The 14,102-nt window shown below is 42.4% G+C and overlaps 1 protein-coding gene across 11 annotated transcripts in view; it reads right to left on the bottom strand.

Annotated features, from left to right (window-relative positions):
* Positions 1–14,102, bottom strand: part of sytl2b (synaptotagmin-like 2b) — a 107,175-nt gene that overhangs the window by 21,977 nt on the left and 71,096 nt on the right. For all 11 annotated transcript variants that reach the window (XM_060943787.1, XM_060943781.1, XM_060943782.1 and 8 more), the window contains 8 exons: positions 13,969–14,063; positions 12,793–12,894; positions 12,423–12,592; positions 11,352–11,454; positions 11,005–11,166; positions 10,644–10,722; positions 9,850–9,949; positions 5,279–5,484 (listed from right to left, as the gene is read on the bottom strand). In XM_060943787.1, the coding sequence (XP_060799770.1) occupies positions 5,279–5,484; positions 9,850–9,949; positions 10,644–10,722; positions 11,005–11,166; positions 11,352–11,454; positions 12,423–12,592; positions 12,793–12,894; positions 13,969–14,063 (1,017 nt within the window). The remainder of the gene's footprint in view (positions 1–5,278; positions 5,485–9,849; positions 9,950–10,643; positions 10,723–11,004; positions 11,167–11,351; positions 11,455–12,422; positions 12,593–12,792; positions 12,895–13,968; positions 14,064–14,102) is intronic.

The following is a 14,102-nucleotide window of genomic DNA, read 5'->3' as shown; positions in this document are numbered from 1 at the left end:
GTCACCCATTTTGATTTCAAAACGGCGAATTTCGCCGAAAGGTGAGGGATTTTCATGTATGATATCAGACTTTGGTGGACTCTGGCTGTAATCAGACCTCAATCCACCAAAGCCTGGTGCAAAATGAGGCATTGGGGGGAGCACAGTTGGTGAAGGTGTGTGTGCACGGGGATGTTCACAACTACCCTTTAGTGTCAGTCCACATTCTTTTTCGAGGGGAAAAATTTAGAGTAAAGGCGGTGGTTAATCCTCGCCTTACCCACTCAATAATTTTGGGGACTGATTGGCTGGGATTTGGGGAATTAATGAGTTATTTAGTGAAGAGTGGGTCCTGCCGTAGTTCCGCAGGGGGAGGTCCCGGTGTCGCACTGGCGGGAGCAGCTGTCACAGAGCCGTCTACGTCATCTCTGTGTCAAAGTGAGGAGCCACAGGCTCTTCCTCCTTCTATTGGGGAATCCCTTGTGGATTTTCCATTAGAGCAGTCGTGAGACGAGACTCTGCGGCATGTGTTTGACCAAGTGAATGTAATCGATGGTCAAACGCTCCAGCCAAACGCCACTCCGTCCTTCCCTTACTTCTCAATTATGAAGGATAGATTATACCGAGTGATGCAGGACACTCAGACTAAAGAACAAATCACGCAGCTTTTGATTCCAAAAAGCCACCGGGAATTGGTATTCCAGGCGGCTCACTTTAATCCCATGGCTGGACACTTAGGGCAGGATAAAACACTAGCCCGAATAATGGCCCGGTTCTATTGGCCAGGAATTCGCGGCAATGTCCGTAAGTGGTGTACGGCATGCCGCGAATGTCAGTTAGTAAATCCAGCGGCCATTCCAAAAGCGCCTTTGTGCCCTCTTCCATTAATCGAGACCCCGTTCGAAAGGATTGGGATGGATCTCATTGGGCCATTAGATCGGTCAACATGAGGGTATCGCTTTATATTAGTTCTAGTGGACTATGCAACGTGATACCCGGAAGCAGTGCATCTTCGCAATAGCTCAAAACGCAGTATTGCGGAAGCCCTCTTCCGCATCATCTCCCGAGTTGGAATCCCGAAAGAGATTCTGACTGATCAAGGCACCTCGTTTATGTCACGAACACTGAAAGAACTGTATGGGTTATTAGGAATTAAGCCGATCCGCACCAGCGTTTATCACCCACAAACGGACAGTTTAGTCGAATGATTCAATCACACTCTCAAAAATATAATTAAGAAATTCGTAAGCGAGGATGCATGTAATTGGGATAAATGGCTCGAACCCTTGTTATTTGCAGTGCGAGAGGTCCCACAAGCCTCCACGGGGTTCTCCCCATTCGAATTGTTATATGGGCGTAAGCCGCGCGGCATTTTAGATGTGCTGCGAGAAAATTGGGAGGAGGGACCTTCACCAAGTAAAAATGAGATTCAATGCGTTATTGACCTGCGCGCAAAACTCCACACACTCACACACCTAACCCAGGACAATTTGCGGCAGGCTCAAGAATGGCAAACCCGCCTGTACAACAAGGGTACGCGCCTTAGGGAGTTCACACCGGAAGATAAAGTACTCGTACTGTTGCCCACATCGAGCTCCAAATTAATCGCCAAGTGGCAAGGACCCTTTGAGGTCACACGGTGAGTCGGGGACGCCGACTATGAGGTGAGGCAAACAGACAGGGGTGGGGTGCTACAGATTTACCACCTCAATCTACTCAAACTCTGGAACGAGGAGGTCCCCGTGGCATTGGTGTCAGTGGTTCCGGAGAAGGCGGAGCTGGGGTCGGAGGTTCAAAAGGGAGCATTGGCATCACGTACCTCTCCGGTCCCCTGTGGAGACCACCTCTCCCCGAACCAACTCGCGGAGGTTGCCCAGTTGCAGACCGAATTTTCAGATGTGTTCTCGCCCCTGCCCAGCCGCACTGACCTCATAGAGCACCACATTGAGATGCCCCCGGGGGTGGTAGCACGCAGCCGCCCTTACCGGCTACCCGAACACAAGAAAAAAGTGGCTCGGGAAGAACTTGAGGCCATGCTCGAAATGGGCATCGTTGAGGAGTCCCACAGTGACTGGAGCAGCCCGGTGGTCTTGGTACCCAAGGCCGACAGGTCGGTCCGGTTCTGTGTAAACTATAGAAAAGTCAACGCGGTGTCAAAATTCGATGCGTACCCAATGCCTCGTATTGATGAGTTGCTCGATCAACTAGGCACAGTTCACTTTTACTCGACACTGGATTTGACGAAGGGTTATTGGCAGATCCGCTTGACTCCATTATCCTGAGAAAAAATGGCCTTTTCCACACCGTTTGGCTTACACCAGTTTGTCACACTTCCTTTTGGGCCATTTGGGGTGCCCGCTATGTTCCAGCGGCTGATGGATAGGGTCCTCCGCCGCCACGCCACCTACGTGGCCGCATACTTAGATGACATCATTATCTATAGTAATGACTGACTGCGGCACCTACAACATCTGAGGGCCATCCTTAGGTCGCTGAGGCGAGCGGCTCTCACAGCCAACCCAAAGAAGTGTGCGATTGGGTGGGTGGAAGTACGGTATATGGGCTTCCACTTGGGCAACAGGCAGGTGCGTCCCCAAATTAACAAGACAGCAGCAATTGCGGCCTGCCCGAGGCCCAAGACCAAAAAGGGGGTGAGACAGTTCCTGGGGCTAGCTGGCTACTATCATAGGTTTATACCTAATTATTCGGACGTCACCAGCCCGCTGACTGATCTCACTAAAAAGGGGGCACCAGATCTGGTCCAGTGGACGAAGCAATGCCAGCGGGCTTTTTCTGAGGTGAAGGCTGCACTGTGTGGGGGGGGCCACTGTTACAGTCCCCTGACTTTTCTCTCCCCTTTATGTTACAGACGGATGCGTTGGACAGAGGGCTGGGGACTGTTTTGTCCCAGGAGGTGGAGAACCGCCCAGTGCTGTACATCAGTAGGAAGCTGTCAGTGCATGAGGGGCGCTACAGCACCATTGAAAAAGAGTGCCTGGCAATCAAGTGGGCAGTCCTTGCCCTCCGTTACTACCTGCTGGGATGCCCTTTCACCCTCTGTTCGGACCATGCGCCCCTCCAGTGGCTCCACCGCATGAAGGATGCCAACGTGCGGATCACCCATTGGTATCTGGCACTCCAACCCTTTAACTTCAAGGTGATCCACAGGCCGGGGGCGTAGATGGTCGTGGCGGACTTCCTCTCCCGTCAAAGGGGGGGCCGGCTGCAGGCCGGACAGCCGCCCGGCCTGAGTCGGGCGGTGGGGGTATGTGGCAGTGGGGGCGTGGTCAAGCGTCGGTCTGTGACCAGAAGGCGGAGTCAGGGAAGGTAAGTGGCAGAATCACTGCACCTGATGTTGATTAACGCGTGTTTGTGTCTCTTCCCCAGTGACCGCGCCCTATTTAAGGAGAGAGCGAGAGCAGAGGAGGAGCTCTCTCCCCAACCAGACACCTGATGTGTGTGCGTGTGTCTGTGTGTGTACAAGAGTGTGCAAGAGACAACTGAAAAATGTCAAAATAAAAAGAGTTATGAAACTCAGTTCTGGCCTGCCGTCTTCTGTGCTCCTCCCACTCCTACAAACTGCCACAGTTATATATTATAGACTCATTACACAAACTAAAATGTTTCAAGCATTTTTCTATTGTAATTTTAATCACTATGGCATACAGTACAAAAACATAAAAAAAAAAAACCATCTCAAAATATTAGAATATTTCATTTCGAGTTTGAGTAAAATAGTATGAACCCAGTGTATCTCTCGGTCTAGTTCAGTACACACAACCACAATCATAGGGAAGACTGCTGACTTGACTGTTGTCCAGAAGATGATCACTGATGCCCTCCACAAGGAGGGTAAGCCACAAAAGGTCATTGCTGAAAAGGGTGGCTGGAAAAGGTGCACAAGCAACAGGGATGGCTGTAGTCTTGAGAGGATTGTCAAGAAAAGTTGATTCAAGAACTTGGGAGAGCTTCACAAGGAGTGGACTGAGGCTGGTGCCAGTGTATCAAGACCCATCACGAACAGACATCTTCAAGAAAGGGGATACAACTTTCGCATTCCTAATATCAAGCTACTCCTGAGCCAGAGACAATGTCAGAAGTGTCTTATCTGGGCTAAGGAGAGAAAGAAATGAACTGTTGCTCAGTGGTCCAAAGTCCTCTTTTCAGATGAAAGTACATTTTGCACTTCATTTGGAAATCACGGTTCTAGAGTCTGGAGGAAGAGTGGAGAGGCACAGAATCCAAGGTGTTTGAAGCCCAGTGTGAAGTTTCCACAGTCTGTGATGATTTGGGGTGCCATGTCATCTGCTGGTGTTGGTCCACTGTATTTTATCAAGTCCAAAGTCAACACAGCCGTCTACCAGGAGATTTTAAGAGCACTTCATGCTTCCATCTGCTGACGAGCTTTTTGGAGATGCTGATTTCCTTTTCCAGCAGGACTTAGCACCTACCCACAGTGCCAAAACTACTACCAAATGGTTTGCTGACCATGATATTACTGTGTTTGATTGGCCAGCCAACTTGCCTGACCTGAACCCCATAGAGAATCTATGGGGTATTGTCAAGAGGAAGATGAGAAGCACCGACCCAAAAATACAGATACACTGAAGGCCACTATCAAAGCAACCTGGGCTTCAATAACACCTCAGCAGTGCCACAGACTGATCACCTCCATGCCACACCGCATTGATACAGTAATTCATGGTAAAGGAGCCCCAACCAAGTATTGAGTGTATAAATGAATTTTCAGAAGTTGGACATTTCTGTATTGTAAATCCTTTTTTTGATTGATCTTAGGGAATATTCTAATAATTTGAGATACTGGATTTCTGATTTTCATGAGCAATAACCCATAATCATCAAAATTAAAACAAAAAATGCTTTAAATATTTCACTGTACATGTAATGAATATAGAATATATGAAAGTTTACCTTTTTGAATTAAATTATGAAAAAAGGAACTTTTTCCTGGTATTCTAATTTTTTGAGATGCACTAGTGTGTGTGTGTGTGTGTATATATATATATATATATATATATATATATATATATATATATATATATATATATGAATTTTTTTCCAACAGTTACATATACTTTATTGTCTGAGAGTGTAGGGGTAATTTAGTATAGCCAGTCCTTATAAAATTAATTTTGTATGTTTATTACATACAAATGTTACCATATAATACAAACTAATTCTAATAATACTTATCACCATATGGGTTTATGCTAAACCAACATCACATCAAACAACACAAAGAGAAATATAAACTCAAGCTTCAGTAATATGTTTGTACCTGTACCCAGGCCAAGTCTCAGGCCTCCCACTAGATGATCAGCAAGTCGGTCATGGTCCCACACTGTGAGCTCCACACAGGCCTCTGTCAGATCCTCTGTCCTGAATCCATCATACACCATTGTGTGGTTAAACACAGGACTTGCTGTCCTCTTTACCACCCGTGTCTTCTGGCAGCTCTTTTTGCTGGTGTCTGGCAGCACAAAACTATAGACACAAACGCACACAAAACAGGTGGTCTGGGATGAGTATTAACATTAATATTGGCAGAGAGAGTGAGTTCTTTAATGAAATGTAAGTGGAACAACCCACTTGACCTAAATCCTAAGTAAACACGACAGTTTTAATTTTTATATCTGTATGAAATGAGACCAAACCACTTATTTGTGGATACTGAGGGCCAGTTAATACCAAAATGGGCTTTTCATAAAGCACAAACTTGTATTTTAATTGTATACAGTGGGGCAAAAAAGTATTTAGTCAGCCACCAATTGTGCAAGTTCTCCCACTTTAAAAGATGAGAGAGGCCTGTAATTTTCATCATAGGTATACTTCAACTATGAGAGACAGAATGGGGGGAAAGAATCCAGGAAATCACATTGTAGGATTTTTAATGAATTAATTGGTAAATTCCTCTGTAAAATAAGTATTTGGTCACCTACAAACGAGCAAGATTTCTGGCCCTCACAGACCTGTAACAACTTCTTTAAGAGGCTCCTCTGTCCTCCACTCATTACCTGTTTGAACGGCACCTGTTTGAACTCGTTATCAGTATAAAAGACACCTGTCCACAACCTCAAACAGTCACACTCCAAACTCCACTATGGCCAAGACCAAAGAGCTGTCAAAGGACACCAGAAACAAAATTGTAGACCTGCACCAGGCTGGGAAGACTGAATCTGCAATAGGTAAGCAGCTTGGTGTGAAGAAATCAACTGTGGGAGCAATTATTAGAAAATGGAAGACATATAAGAAGATAATCTCCCTCGATCTGGGGCTCCACGCAAGATCTCACCCCATGGGGTCAAAATGATCACAAGAACGGTGAGCAAAAATCCCAGAACCACACGGGGGGACCTAGTGAATGACCTGCAGAGAGCTGGGACCAAAGTAACAAAGGCTACCATCAGTAACACACTACGCCACCAGGGACTCAAATCCTGCAGTGCCAGATGTGTCCCCCTGCTTAAGCCAGTACATGTCCAAGCCCGTCTGAAGTTTGCTAGAGAGCATTTGGATGATCCAGAAGAGGATTGGGAGAATATCATATGGTCAGATGAAACCAAAATAGAACTTTTTGGTAAAAACTCAACTTGTTGTGTTTGGAGGAGAAAGAATGCTGAGTTGCATCCAAAGAACACCATACCTACTGTGAAGCATGGGGGTGGAAACATCATGCTTTGTGGCTGTTTTTCTGCAAAGGGACCAGGACGACTGAGCCGTGTAAAGGAAAGAATGAATGGGGCCATGTATCGTGAGATTTTGAGTGAAAACCTCCTTCCATCAGCAAGGGCATTGAAGATGAAACGTGGCTGGGTCTTTCAGCATGACAATGATCCCAAACACACTGCCCAGGCAATGAAGGAGTGGCTTCGTAAGAAGCATTTCAAGGTCCTGGAGTGGCCTAGCCAGTCTCCAGATCTCAACCCCATAGAAAATCTTTGGAGGGAGTTGAAAGTCCGTGTTGCCCAGCGACAGCCCCAAAACATCACTGCTCTAGAGGAGATCTGCATGGAGGAATGGGCCAAAATACCAGCAACAGTGTGTGAAAACCTTGTGAAGACTTACAGAAAACGTTTGACCTCTGTCATTGCCAATAAAGGGTATATAACAAAGTACTGAGATGCACTTTTGTTATTGACCAAATACTTATTTTCCACCATAATTTGCAAATAAATTCTTTAAAAATCAGACAGACAATGTGATTTTCTGGATTTTTTTTTCTCATTCTGTCTCTCATAGTTGAGGTATACCTATGATGAAAATTACAGGCCTCTCTCATCTTTTTAAGTGGGAGAACTTGCACAATTGGTGACTGACTAAATACTTTTTTGCCCCACTGTAACTCTATACCAGTGGTGAGACATTCAGAAACCATGCTCCATCCATTCTACTCCATTTGTAGCCACCAAAAAATCATTAAAATAACTATTAAAAAAAACATTTACATACAGTGCCCTCCACAATTATTGGCACCCCTTGTAAAGATTAGTACAAAGGGTTAGAAAAAAAAATCCACCTTTTGGTGAAGTACATTCATCTCACACTGAAAAATGAGAAAAAGCTAACCTTTAATTAAAATAAATTTATTCAGAGAAAAATAAATCCCTCATCAAGAAATAATTACTTTCAACAAACATACATGTGCCACAATTATTGGCACCCCTGCATTTAATACTTTGTACACCCTCCCTTTGCCAGTAAAACAGCACTCAGTCTTCTCTGATAACACTTTATAAGGTTGGAGATACAGAGCAGGGCATCTGAGACCATTCCTCTTCACCCAGTCTCTCCAGATCATCCAGGGTCCTTGGCCCTCTCTTGTGCTTTCTTTCCTTCAGCTCACCCCACAGGTTTTAACTGGGGTTCAGGTCAGGGGACTGAAGTGGCCATGCAGAAGCTTTTTCTTACCCTTTTTACCTTCTCTTTACAAGGGGTTCCAGTAACTGTGGAAGCCATTGTAAGAGTCCGCAGTGTCAATGGTGTTTGGATATCAGTAATTTCTCAATCAAATTTTCAGCTTTTATGGGGTCAGATCACCTTGACGGCATTTTAGGGTCACTGTTCAAAAATAAAAGGATAAATATTCATCTCATCTCATTTCATTATCTCTAGCCGCTTTATCCTGTTCTACAGGGTCGCAGGCAAGCTGCAGCCTATCCCAGCTGACTACGGGCGAAAGGCGGGGTACACCCTGGACAAGTCGCCAGGCCATCACAGGGCTGACACAGAGACACAGACAACCATTCACACTCACATTCACGCCTACGGTCAATTTAGAGTCACCAGTTAACCTAACCTGCATGTCTTTGGACTGTGGGGGAAACCGGAGCACCCGGAGGAAACCCACGTGGACACGGGGAGAACATGCAAACTCTGCACAGAAAGGCTCGTCAGCCACAGGGCTCAAACCTGGACCTTCTTGCTGTCAGGCGACAGCGCTAACCACTACACCACTGTGCCACCCAAGGATAAATATTAAAACATTAAAATACTGTAAAAGAATAGATATTTTGCCTTTCTAGGTTTTGCCACAATTTCACTTTCTCTTTCAAATAACCGTTGGCTTATGTACAGTCTTTACAGTGTGAACTTTGCTTTTTGATGTTAGAGCTGGTGTGATGCAGCTTATGTAGATGGCAAAGGTGGGAAATAAAGTACAAATACTTCGTTACTGTACTTAGAGTTTTCTGGTATCTGTATTTTACTTGAGTATATACGTTTCTGACAACTTTTTACTTTTACTCCCTACATTTTAAAACAATTATCTGTACATTCTACTTACATTTTCAAATCAGGCGCATTACTTTGGTTTTAATGAAGTTGATGGAAATTAGCAATTATTTTTATTTTGCATCACTGCGTTCCATCAAAACTGATTTCAACCTGAATGGATAGCGCAATAGCACATAGAAAGATAGCACCGATTACACCCATCCAATCTGACAACCCTGACTACGACTCAAAACATGAGCTGTATTCAAATTCAGCAAACTGAGATAAACAGGTTTTCTTTGAACTTTTAAAGTTTGTGTAAACATACCAAATTGTTCAATTTAAATACATAACATTTAAGCTGTATGTTATGTATGCTCTTCAGACTCTTTGAATAAGTTATTAGCAAGCATGTAAGGAGCAGCTAGTAAGGTAAGGATACTGTAACTATAAGTTACTTTTATATACAACTTGACTGTCAGTTAGCACACTGTACATAGCTGGCTGCTAGTCAATCAACTGCACGAGCAATTTGTCACAAAGTACTCGGCAATTAAAATATTTACAGCGGAGTACATTGAATATGGTATTATTTAATAATTAATTTAAGAAAGCATGGTTTTGCCGCCTCCTGTGCACACATGCTGACCTCCCAATTATATTATATTATATTATATTATATTATATTATATTATATTATATGAGGTTTAGTTAGCTTTGCACCAAAACAGCTGGTAGAAATGTCCTTCAAAATGCTACTTTTTACTTTGAGTACACATCGCAGCCTGTACTTTTATACTTTTGAGTACAGAATTTGCATCAGTACTTCACTTTTACCAGAGTATTTTTTACACAAGTATCTGTGTTTCTACTTAAGTAGAGAATGTGTGTACTTTTGCAACCTCTGACAGATCGCAGGGACATGACTTTAATATGCAGACTGTAATATCCAGACATGCCAGTGACTGCACTTTACAAAGAAACATATCTTTTACACATTATTAAATTTGGCAAGGCGACACATGGCTGCATATTTTGCATACAGATTAGTTGTCATGATTACACAATATAACAGAAGATCAACAAAATGAAAGAAACAGTCATAAACCAATCGATTGTGCTCGTTGAGAACATTACCATTTCACATATGGGTTTATAGTAACACCTCGGGTCAGTGGAAGTTTTTTGCAGTCTCTCACCCATATATGAATTTCACCTGAGCCTAGGACTGATTTTGCTGGAAAAGAGAGACAAGGGGGAGAAATAGAATAAAAGGAAAGGATGTGTTAGCATAAATAAGATAATCTTAACTCATTCTATGTACCTGTTTTGTTTACTTCAGTGACTTTCATTCTATATTTGCTTTATTTGATGGCCTAATACACAAATGGCAATAAAAGATATAACTGCTACTGTAATGTAACCAACCCAGAACTCTGTCACAATATGCTCATATTAAACATCCCTTCAATACACTTAATACTGTTTGTCTTTAATCTTCTACATACTGTATGTACATTGCAATGATTTATAATTCCACTGTCCGGTGTCACCCAGAAGAGAATGGGTTGCCTTTTGAGTCTGGTTCCACTGAAGGTTCCTCTCTGGGAGATTTCCTTGTCACTGTCTTTACTTTGATCATTATGGATCTCCATCTTGTTTTTTTATTAAACTGCATTCTGACAGTGATTTTTATTAAAAACAATATGAATTTAACTGAATTGAATTAACCTATTTAAAATAGAGGCTCTCTACATGGTCTGTTGGGAACCCCTACTAGACAAGGGATTTTCCTGATTCTAGCTTTAAAGAGGTTTGAAATTTGGCCTAAAGGGTTAAAGAGTAAATGTGTGGACAGGATGAGGCTCCCAAAGACTGAAGTCAAAATGTTAAGAAAGTACAGAAGTCAGAGTAAAGTCATCAACTCTTACAGAGAGAGATGTGAGGTAAGAAGCGTATGGCCAGTCTCATCTCGCCTCTGTCATATGTGGGCAGGATACTGCTTATGGTCTAAAAGGAGATATGTTGAGAAAATACAAAACAATTTAATCTATAAAATCTGTATTACAACATCTCAAATTTGAGATGAAAATAGGGTTTTTTTTCGATATAAAATATACAGTGGGGTCCAAAACTTTGAGACCATATTAAAATCAAGGATTTTTTTTTTTTCATTTAAAATAACATAGAAATATTTGAAGCTTGGGGATATTTAAAGTTTAAAGTGCTCTTAAAGTCGGGCACTTTAATAGATACAATGAATTCCTAAAAATGAAAAAAGCCATAATATACCCTTGGTTTGAGGGATAAGCAGTTAATCTGTGGGTTTCCAAAATCCCAGTCAGAAAGGTCAATCTCTGTCTCTCCCAGGAAGCTGTTGCGACCAAATGTATCATTGTGCCAAACAGACAGGTTAAGGGTCTGGGTTTTTAAGTACTCCATTCCAATTTTATACTGTATAAAGTTAAAAAAGAAATTAAAATATTGTGGTTAAAATTGATAACTATGTTTATATGTATAAATATTCTATGTAACCATGTTTTTATTGTTTGGATTGTTTGCAGTTGAACTCCACCACAAATACATATCCTAGTACAGTTAATGTATATATTAAATGTATGTTACTTTATAATCTTTACCCTTAGAATCTCGTTATATGTTGGGTTCAAGGTCTTCTTTTTCACTGATGTTTTTCTTTTTCCCAAATTAGCAGTGTCAGGTATAAGATAACTTTTAACATACCTATAACAAGAACAAGTATGAGTAAGACTCTAAGTTTCATCAAGTATACACTCACCTCTATCTTTTTATGAACACTTGTACAGCTGTTCATTCTTGCAATTATCCAATCAGCCAATCAGATGGCAACAGCATAATACATAATCTCATGCAGATACAATTCAAGAGTGGAAAAACCTAATTGGTGAGACAGGTCAAAGGAGAATGGCAAGAGTGGTTCAAACTGACAGGAAGGCAATGGTAACTCAAATGACTCGTCTTTGTAGTTGTGGTGAACAGGAAAGCACGTCCGAAAACATGATGTCAAACTTTGAGGCAGATGGGTTACAACAGCAGAAAACCACATTAGATTCCACTCATCTCAGCCAAGAACTGAGTCTGAGGCTCCAATGGGTACACTGACAGTTGAAGATCGGACAAACATCATCTAGGCTTTTTCCAATCTTCACTTCTCCAGTTCCAGTGGTCCCCAAGGTTCAATGTGTTGTGTGTTCCAAGATGATTTTCTGTTCACCATGGCTGTAAAGAGTGATTATTTGAGTTACAGTAGCCTTCCTGTCAGCTTGAACCAGCTGACTTGTCTCATCAATAAGCCATTTCCACCCACAAAACTGCTGCTCACTAGATTTTTATTTTTTTTTTTAACACAGACTGTTGTGCATGCGACTGTTGTGCATGACAATCTGAGGAGACCAACAGTTTCTGAAATACTCAAACCAGCCCATCTGGCACACAGAACCATACCACGGTCACTGAGTCACATTTTCTTTCCCTATTCTGATATTTTCTGTGAACATTAACCAAAGCTCTTGGTGTGTATCTACATGATTTTATTCATTTCACTGCTGTCACATGACTGGCTGATTGGATAATTGCAGGAATGAGCAAGGGTATAAGTGCTCCTATTAAAGTGAGTATATATCACATTTAACAAAGAGACTGAGGGAGTACAAGCATTCTAGGCTACGCACGGGTCAGATCGATTCTTCTTCACATCTACTGCAGCCAGATTTTGGCACTGAACTACAAAGATGTGGAACTCCCTCAGCTTCTGGATATAGTTGATTGAAAACTGGATGGTCCCTTGAACTTCAACATTCGCAAAGTCTGCACTGGAAATGCTCATTATGCTCCCGCTCATCTGTGGGTGTCAAACACATGCTGAGGCACTGAGAGACAGGAGAATTAGTAGTAGTAATAGATTATGATAGTGTATTAAGATAGTGAGAGCTGCAGATAATCTGGATGACTTGTGATATCCTACAGAGACTGCCACCGAATCTTCTACTGTAACATAAGACTTATTTAAATGGACATTAAGCAAAACAACCATCAACTTACTGAAGACAGTGTGGCCATGCTAAGTTTAGCACGAGGGCTGCTGTTCTTCCAGTTCTTGCCACTGTGGGAGCTGCACTCCGAGTCACTCTCATCTCCATCATTCTAGATAATAAAAATCTTTGTGATTTTTATGCTTCATCCCTATAGACTTATGGACACTTTGACCCACCCTTTACTCCCCCTATTGGTGCACTCACAGTGACTGAATTGGAATATGCATTTACTGGTACCATGAATGTCCATTCCATTGGTGTTGTGTTTTTCTTTGTCCTTGTGTATGCTGACTGTATAGTATGTGTCTTAAGAGCTACGGGATGTCTAAATTTCCTTTTGGATCATTAAAGAATGTATGTATGTATGTATGTATGTATGTGTGTGTGTGTGTGTGTGTGTCTGTCTGTCTATCTATCTATCTATCTAATAGAAGAAGCCACCGCCTTTATTTGTCACATGTACACTCAAGCATACAGTACCTCTGTATTTAACCCATTTAACTGTATTTAACCTCTGTATTTAACCCATCTGAAGCAGTGAACACACACATATGCAAGTGAGCAATGAGTGCACACACATACTCAGAGCAGTGGGCAGTTATGCTGCAGCACCCGGGGAGCAGTTGTGAGTTACGGTAGGTGCCCTTGCTCAAGGGCACTTCAGCCCAACCTCAGACCAAGGTTGCCCCATGTTAACCTAACTGCATGTCTTTGAACTGTGGGGGAAACCGGCACACCTGGAGGAGACCCATGCAGACATGGGGAGAACATGCAAACTCCATACAAGAAAGGCCCCCATCAGCCCCTGGGCTTGAACCCAGAACATTCTTGCTGTGAGGCAACTGTGCTAACCAGTGCTACACAAACAAAATATCAGTATTTATTTGTTGTTGCTCAGTATTAAAAGTACTGATTCATGCAGTACTGTTATTGCTGAAGTGTGTAAAAGAAACCTCTAACAAATCTCATATTTATTGTTGTGCTGTGAACATCCTAGCCAGTCACATCATATCATTCTGCTGTTTTGGATTTCTGTAGGTTTTGATAAATCATGACCATTTAACGAACTGATCAGTGAAAATATTTTGGGAGGGAAAATAATGCAGGGAACTCTTATTCTGTCAGATCTGTCAAGAAGAAGGAATACAACATTGACTATACATTCCAAATCATCATACTGTACCTCATTGTCCAGGAAAGAGGGAACAGACTTGCTGATTTTCCTCAAGTGCTCCTTATCTGAGAAGGAAGACGAGGATGGGGATGGAGTGCTGGAAACTGTATGTATGTATAAAAGAACAAAACATGAAAAAGAAC

This window comes from Neoarius graeffei, chromosome 17 (genome assembly GCF_027579695.1).
Source record: "Neoarius graeffei isolate fNeoGra1 chromosome 17, fNeoGra1.pri, whole genome shotgun sequence".
Classification (NCBI taxonomy): Eukaryota; Metazoa; Chordata; class Actinopteri; order Siluriformes; family Ariidae; genus Neoarius; species Neoarius graeffei.
This window is presented reverse-complemented; position numbering and strand designations above follow the sequence as displayed.